At 50.1% G+C, this 8,520-nt stretch overlaps 1 protein-coding gene across 1 annotated transcript; it reads right to left on the reverse strand.

Annotated features, from left to right (window-relative positions):
- Nucleotides 1-2,216: 2,216 nt before the first annotated feature.
- ABHD15 (abhydrolase domain containing 15) lies at nt 2,217-6,907 on the reverse strand. The gene is made up of 2 exons (XM_079955749.1): nt 4,890-6,907; nt 2,217-2,946 (listed from the first exon to the last, which is right to left on the reverse strand). The coding sequence occupies exons 1-2, from the start codon at nt 5,735-5,737 to the stop codon at nt 2,421-2,423; spliced, it is 1,374 nt and encodes a 457-aa protein (XP_079811875.1). The 5' UTR covers nt 5,738-6,907; the 3' UTR covers nt 2,217-2,420.
- Between the last annotated feature and the right edge of the window lie 1,613 nt (nt 6,908-8,520).

An 8,520-nucleotide genomic window follows, 5' to 3' on the forward strand; every position in this document is an offset into this window, starting at 1 on the left:
TAGCAAGCCAGTTGCACGCAAGTCTAAACAAGGACCAGGTTGTCCCCCAGCCGCTTAAGGCGGAGGCTTTGCCGGGCACCGACCTTTGAGACCCAGCTAGAGGTGTGCATTTTTGCCAGCGGGCAAAGCGAGCCTCTCTCCTCGCTCTCTCTTGTACAATACTTCTCGTCAGTATTCCGGTCTTTTCTTCTGGTTCAGGCGTACACGATAGCTCATATAACCTGTATTAATTGTATAGATTGTGCATTTACAGCTGTTACCAACCAAGTTGTTTCGGGGGCAGTTGGGGGAGGGGGAGGGAAATCAAGAGAACAAAAAGAGGTGATATGTAATATTTTGTTTGTAAGTATCCTTTGTATCATAGCAAAGGAAATGTTTTAAAAAAAAAGAGCTGTAATAAAGTAATTTTAGTAGATGGCGTCTCTGCTTCGTTTGTTAACAGAGGTCAGTAATGCAATGCAGGAATCACAGTCCTCTGGTCAGCTGCAGCAATGCCCATCTCTGCCTACCCTCCCTCTTAAAACAGGGGTGGGGAATCTTTTAAAAGCCCATACAGGCCAAATCTCCTTTTTGGGGCGTTGGGGGGGTCACATGAGAGTGATGGGCAGAGCCAGAGGCAAAAGTGGGTGGGGCAATGCATGCAAATTTTTACCTTTGCACAGTAGGTTGGTGTTTCTGCGTCTCCATCCCCATCGCTCTGCCCGGACACTGAGGTCCAGCTCTGAGGGTCTTCTGGCGGTTCCCTCGCTGAGAAGCCAAGTTACAGGGAACCAGGCAGAGGGCCTTCTCGGTAGTGGCACCCTCCTTGTGGAACGCCCTCCCACCAGATGTCAAAGAGAACAAATACCAGACTTTTAGACGACATCTGAAGGCAGCCCTGTTTAGGGAAGCTTTTAATGTTTGATGCATTACTGTATTTTAATATTGTGTTGGAAGCCGCCCAGAGTGGCTGGGGAAACTCAGCCAGATGGGTGGGGTATAAATAATAAATTATTATTATTATATTACACATCCCTCTTCATCCTCCAGGTAAACAAGAGTTGAAGGCAACATTTCCAGCCGGGCAATAAGCTCAACTAGGGTGCACTGCAGGACCTGGGGAGAATCCCAAGGGCCAGATAAGCTCACAAGCCAAATTTGGCCCTGGGACACAGGCTCCCTACCCCTGCTCTTACTTACTCTCACAAGAGGGACTCAAGGTGCTTTACATTAAAAGCAGCTAAGAAGAACATCAATAAGAATTTGAACACTAGATGGGAAGATAAAGGACGACCACTGTTTTCATGCAGTCCTGGGCTGGGGGCATTGTGGCAAGTTGAAATGGCAACCCCCATCTGCCCATTGCAGCCCCGTGGAAGGCTGTTCCAGAATCGCAAGAGCAGGTCAGAGTAATCCACAATTTCCCAACGACAGATAACAGATTCTTTATTATGATGCCGTCCTGGACCCGAGCAAAACAAAACTGGCAGCCAAGTATCATAACGCACAAGTGGATTGTAAGACAAAAATGATGTAAAATGCTGCACAAGGAATACCTTAGCTAAGATATACAGCAGGATACCTTAAAACGTGGGAGTGAAGAGTTTTAAAAATCAGGAACCAGATTTAAAAAAGCTAATGTACAAGAACCGTACCATGGGGGAGTTTTCCTTCCATGTTAAGCAGCCAGAGGGGGAAATCTAAACAGCCACCGCTAATAATTTGTTCAAATCTGCAACAAGGTAGGTTGGATCCCGTTCAGAAGCCTGGAGGTTTTGAGATGACAGGAGCTGCCCATTTAATTCAAAGAATGGTAGCGTTGGAAAGGGAGTCAGAGGGTCGTCTAGTCCCACCCACCCAATGCAAGAATTGCAGCGAAAGGAAGAATGGACAAAATTTAATGATTAGTTAGTTAAATACGTTAAGTTAAATTGCGTTATTGGAAAAAGCTTGCAATTACCAGTTAGGCTTAGGATTTAAATAAGTAATGTGATGAATTATCACGTTTAATGCTGAATTGGGAAGATAAAATGATGTTAAGTGATTTGAGTTAAGTTTATAAGAATTTTGATTTGGAAAACCGTTAAAACGCTAAGCATTTGAAATTCAACTAAGGGGATATGAGGAAGTCACTTAACAATGTTAACAAGATTAGTTTTAATAAGGTTATGATTTATGTTTGTTTGTTTATTTGTTAGTTTGTTAGTGTGTTAATAACTGTGAAAATCAATTAAAAAAATTGGAAAAGAAAAGAAAGAATTGCAGCAGAATTCAGCTGCCTTTATGGGCACTACAGGCAAGAGCGATGGGGGCCAAATATTCTGTCGCTCCCTTTCTGCAAGGACAGAGACCCTTACATCCCTTAAAATACCTGGCTCATTTGCACTTGAGGGTTCCTGGTTCCTGGTTGCTCCAGGAGTCGTTTGCAGCCTGTTGCTCTGTCACCGTGTGTACGACCTTTGCCAGCTGAAGAGGTCGATGCCGGGCAGGGCGGCCCCCCTGTTCCGCAGAGGGCCGCGCCGCCGGCAGCAGCGGTGCTGGGCGGTGGCTGTCCTTCGGCGGGGCTTGTCCTTCACCCTCTCTTCCCCTCGGAGGAACTCCGCCAAGGTCTGCAGGTACTCCAGCACCACTGCATTACCCCACGAGCCTTTGGGATCTTTCCCAAGGAATCCGCAGTGTCCTCCGTGCGGACTCAGCAGCAGAAAGAAGAAAGGATTGCTTTGGAAGAGCTCCCATGGGATTGTGTCCTCGGGAGCCCCCCGGACGGGGTCATCGGCGCTGCAGAGGCACAGGACGGGCACGGCCACCTCGTCCACGTCCCGCAGGGGATCGTTGCTGGCCCAGTAGGTCTCCCAGCTCATCTTCTGCCTCCGCTGTGGGCAGAAGAGGGCAGCTTCAAAAGCTCGCAAGGAGCTGCTCCCAAGGACCCTGTCCATCTCAACCACCTTCTCCAGGGCCTCGGTGTACCTGGAACACAGAGCAGCGGGTGGGAAAGTTTTTTTCAGGCTGGGGACCGCATTTTCCAGGGGGCCACATGCCAGGGGAAAGCAGGCAGGGCAACGAATGGGAATTGTACCTTTGCAGAAGAGGCTGGTTTTTGCACACACCCTGCTTCTCTATCCAAGAGGTACCATCAGAGTTCTATGTGGGGCTACCTTTGAAGGTGACCCAGAAACTACAACTAATCCAGAATGCGGCAGCTAGACTCGTGACTGGGTGCGGCTGCTGAGACCACATAACACCGGTCTTGAAAGACCTACATTGGCTCCCAGTATGTTTCCGAGCACAATTCAAAGTGTTGGTGCTGACCTTGAAAGCCCTAAACGGCCTCGGTCCAGTATACCTGAAGGAGCGTCTCCACCCCCATCGTTCTGCCTGGACATGGAGGTCCAGTGCCGAGGGCCTTCTGGTGGTTCCCTCGCTGCGAGAAGCCAAGTTACAGGGAACCAGGCAGAGGGCCTTCTCGGTGGTGGCACCCGCCCTGTGGAACCCCCTCCCACCAGATGTCAAAGAGAACAACAACTACCAGACTTTTAGAAGACATCTGAAGGCAGCCCTGTTTAGGGAAGCTTTTAATGTTTGATGTATTATGGTATTTTAATATTTTGTTGGAAGCTGCCCAGAGTGGTTGGGAAAACCCAGCCAAATGGGCGGGGTATAAATAAGAAATTATTTATTAATTATTATTATTATAATTGAGATTTTTAAGCACAGAAGGCAAGCTAGCTGGATCAGGGCAGTGGCCCATCTAGTCCAACTTACTATGCTCAAAGCCACTACCCAGATGCCTATGGGAAACCTGCAAGCAGGATTCGATCTCAAGAGCAACGTCTTGTGTGGTTTCCAACAACCGGCATTCAGAAGAAGCATTGCCACTTCCTGCTTTGGAGGCAGAGCAGAGCCAGCTTGGCTAGCAGCCATCGGCAGCCCTCTCCTCCTCCATGAATTAGTCTAATCCTCTCTTAAAGCCAACCAAGTTGGTGCCCATCGCGGCCTCCTGTGGCAGGGAGTTCCACAGCTGAACTTAAGGAGGAGTTCCTTTTGAGCTTCTCATCACTTCCCGCCCCGGATCGGTTTCCCCCCACACGAAAGAGGGGGGGCACCCACACTTCGCTTTTTCAAAGAGATCTGATTAAAAGTCAGATCCTGTAGATTTAAATCTTGGCTTTGAAGACCACAAAGCCACAGCAGGAAGTGGGAAAGAGTGTCAGTCTTTTGCTTCCTCCATCACCTCTAGGAACTGAAGGGGGGGTAGCAACCACCTTCACCACGTAACGGCCATAGGGTGGGGCAGTATGTGTGTTAGGGGGCCTTCAGGAGTTTTATGGGTGCCCCCATGTGCACCACCACCAGTTCAGGCTATTGGCATGTGGTCAGTGGACTAGGGAGACTAGGCTAGTCCTCTAAATGTTCTTCTTGTGCCCAAAGCCTGGAAAGCTTCTGCCCAAGTTAGGGAGCGAGGCATGATGCTCACATGAGTGACACCAGTCCATCAAGGCATCATGCTTGTGACATGCCCCCCCCCATCTCCCTCACTGGCCCCTCTGGTCCTAACTGTTCCCCTACGAAAAATTTCACCCCATACCACTGGTTCAGGCCCTATTCCCAACCCTCCAAGTGTCGCTATTTTCCAGATTTACAGAAGCCGCCCCGGTTTCTGATTTGATCCTTTCATGTCCCACCTTTCCTATTTTCATTGGAGAAATGTGGGAGGGCGTGCTGTGCCAGAAACTTTGGGAATACCCATAGCTGTCAACCTTCCCTTTTTTTGCGAGAAATTCCCTTATTCCAGCACCGTTTCCCACTGCTATCCCGGATTGTTAGATATCCCATAGACTGTTCCCGGGACAGGTGAGGCTGCTGATCCCTTATTTTCAAATCTGAATGTTGACAGCTATGGAAATACCCACCTGCTGACGTTCCTCTTCTGGAGCAGGAGGAGACTCCATTCATACAGCCAAGGGAGGCCAGCCTCAAACCAGTCCTGGGCCTTCAGAATGGGCGAGATGCAGGCAGCGCCACACAGGTAGCTGGACGAGCCGCATTCTCCCAGGTAAGAGAGCAGCAGGCCTGACCCCGACCCTTCGCTCGCGGCAAACAGGGTCCTGGTGGGGTGCCGAAACCGGATGTATGCCACTGCCTCTTTCAGGTCGTCTGGGTCGCCAAAGGGCTGCAGCCTGGGGGTGGTCAGTGGGCAGCCGTTGTGCCCACGCCGGTTGAAGATGACCGGATGGTAGCCTTGCCGGAGGGCCAGTCGGCACAGCTGCTGGACGTTCCTGCTGATTGCGCCAGTGGCGTTGGGCACCACCAGGAGAACCGCTGCATCAGTGGCTTTCCTGCCTCCGTCCACGGGTCCGGCCACCCAATCCAATGCAATGATGCCCTCGTCCGCCAGTTGGAGGTGGTCCCTGGAAAACTCCAGTGGGCGATCTGGGGGCCACAGGAGCTGCACAGCAGTCTGCAGGTTTGGCCACCGCTTCCAGGACCACCGCTTGGTCTCCAGGTGGGCAGAGCGGCAGAAGCTCTTGACCAAGGCCTGAGCCAGGGCAGAGGGCTTGCAGATGAGGCGGCAGCCCCCTACAGGAGACCCCCGTTCTTCTCCCAAAGGGACCCCAGCAGCCTTGTGCTCCTCCTGGGCGGGTCCCCGTCTTCGCAGCTGCCTCTTGCCATCAGTGGATCTGCCGGGAGGAGCCTGGGGCTGCCAGAACCACCAGGTGAGGAGGGCCAGAAGGATGCAGCCCACAGCCCAAAAAAACATCGCCTCTAGGCTGCTGGGGCCTCAGGCAAACACCTCACTAGAACTTGCTGAGAGTCTGGCCAGCTTTTTCTGGAGCTAACTGGTGCTTGGTTACTTAAGCAAATAATTTATTTGTCTGAGGGTTTCTGAGGGTTGCTGGGGGGCGGGCGGGCAGGAAAGCAGGGGTGATGGGTGTTGCTCCTGCAAGTGGGTTAACCCTTCTGCTTCCAGAGCTCTTCACCTTCTGCTTCCAGAGGCCCAAAGGGGGGTGACTATCCTCAGTGCTTTTTTCCCTGGGGGTATACAAAGGTATGTAGCACACGCACCTTTTTTCCTATAAGAAAAGTACTGGTTAAAAATCTGGCACTAACTGTGAGTACCAGCACCATTTTTCCCCCAGAAGAAAAGCACTGATTATCCTGTATATTAGATATTCCCTCTCTCTCCCAGAGTCTCCTGTTTTTGTACTCTGCCTCGTTCAGCCGCAAGGGCTGGGTGGCACTTCCCCCTCTTTAACCTTTGCTCCTCTGGAGGCTGCTGAATTACGACTCCCATCAGCCCCAATGGCCAGGGATGATGGGAGCTGTAGTCCATCGGCGCTTATAGAATCAGAGAAATGTAAGATTGGAAGGAACTCCAAGAGTCATCTAGTCTAGCAATGCAGGAATCAGAGCAAAAGAACCTTCTCACGGATGAGTCTCTGGCATCTGTTTAAAAATTTCCAGTGAAGGAGAGGCAACCCACTTTTGAGGGAGTCCGTTCCACTGTCAAACAGCTCTTGCCCTCATGAAGTTATTCCTAATGTTGACTTGGAGTTTCCTGTCTTGTGACAGCCCTTCATATTTGAAGACTGCTTTCACATCCCCTCTCAGTCTTTTCTCCTCCAGGCTGAGTATCCCTAGCTTCCTCAGCCACTCCTCACAAGACTCGTCTGCAGACCCTTGATTATCTTGGTCCTCCTCCTTCTCTGCCCACCTTCCAGCTTGTCAACATCCTTCTTAAATTGTGGCGCCCAGAACTGGACACAGGTACTCCAAGTGCGGTCTGATCAAGGCAGACTAGAGTGGCTCTAGCACTTCCTTTGATCTGGACACTAGACTTCTGTGGAGGGCCAAAGGTTCTCCACACCTGACTTAAGGGAACAGGTGGCTGCTTGAGATAGCCTGGCTGCAGATGCCTGCCTGCCTGCCTTTCTTTGACAAACTTGTACAAAATCTGGGCAAAGCTATTGCAAGCCTTATCTTTTGCTTGGTTTGGGCTTTATTCCTGTTTGGTGCCATTGCGATTGGGGCACAATTGTTCATCAGATTTCACATACATCCAAATTTTTTGCATGTAATTCACAGCTCAAAAAAGTACCAAAATATACGGTGGTACCTCGGGTTACAGACGCTTCAGGTTACAGACACGTCAGGTTACAGACTCCGCTAACCCAGAAATAGTACCTCGGGTTAAGAACTTTGCTTCAGGATGAGAACAGAAATCGTGCGGTGGCGGCACAGCGGCAGCAAGAGGCCCCATTAGCTAAAGTGGTGCCTTAAGAATGGACCTCCGGAACGAATTAAGTTCTTAACCCAAGGTACCACTGTATTTCAGAAGTGTGTTCCCCCCAATAGAAGAAGACGCCTTCACCCTGGTATGGCTCCCCTTTATCACATACACAGACCAGCAAGGCAATGACAAAAATCCACCAACAGCATACAAATCCATATGGCTAACCTGATCCAAAACACCCACCCACCCCACTCACACACGGAAACAAAGACCACAACAGCCAACCACAAACAAACAGCCACATCCTAGGCCAACCCCAACCTCTCTCACCACCAAAGGAACACAAGTGAACAGCACAGAACCTGCACAAGCAACGCTGACACCAAAACCTACATATATTAAGTAAAATAGAAACATCACCACCTGACCCCTTTTTTAAAAAAGTGTTATGTGGGGGAGGGAATATGAGAGAGAGACATTGCACATACCTTTGTAAATCAAGAAAATCTTTTATAAAAATACATAAGAAGAAGAAGAAGAAGAAGAAGAAGAAGAAGAAGAAGAAGAAGTGTGTGTGTGTGTGTGTGTGTGTCGCCCGCCCCAAATGTGGACATAAGCCATCTGAAGTTTGGGAGAGGAGGCATGTCCCTTAAACTTCAGGGGACCTGAAGGCTGCCTCCTCAAAGGGTCATTTAAGGTTTACAGCAATAACAAAAAAACCACACAGAGAGAGAGAGAGCAAGATCTTGGGCCACTTAAAAGCAGAGACTGTCTTCATCTGTGTCTGCCAATGTCCACCACTTGTGAGAGCTGCCCTGCTCCAGTAGATCATTGCTCTTACTTGTTTTCAGTGCGGATTAGTCCTGGAGGGGAAATGGGCACTGCTCCACTAACCTCTGCTTGCCCTCATCCAGTCCAGAGGGTGGCCCTACCCATCAGCTTCCCGGCCGCCTCTTTAGTCTCAATGTTGTCCCTTGTAGACTTCAGCGGGGGTGGGGAGGGGTGGGGAGCTTGGGGACAAAACTGGAATTTGTTGTTTCTGCCTGTCATTGGCTCTGGCGCCCCCTACTGTTAAACTCCCTGCCTTCTGCCCTATCAGTCCCAATGGCAACCAGCCATCACTGGGGGAATTAGTTAGCCTTTAAATTTTCCTTGCTAATTATTCTGTTTTCAAATCAAGAGGCTGAAGACTGACGTTCCCCACGCTCCTCTCGATGCGTCCATCTGGCTGTTATGACTCAAGGCTGATCAAAGACTGACTTCCATCCATCTGGTATTCTGGAGCCTTCCTCTTCTTAAACAGTGGATGC

The sequence above is a fragment of the Podarcis cretensis genome, assembly GCF_951804945.1.
Source record: "Podarcis cretensis genome assembly, chromosome: 15".
NCBI lineage: Eukaryota > Metazoa > Chordata > Lepidosauria > Squamata > Lacertidae > Podarcis > Podarcis cretensis.

Excerpts from the sequence above, each read along its gene's own strand:
- ABHD15 (XM_079955749.1), bottom strand. The coding sequence starts at position 5,737 with ATGTTTTTTTGGGCTGTGGGCTGCATCCTTCTGGCCCTCCTCACCTGG. Across the intron at positions 2,947-4,889 it reads CAGAAGAGGAACGTCAGCAG|GTACACCGAGGCCCTGGAGA; the intron begins GTGGGTATTTCC and ends TCTGTGTTCCAG.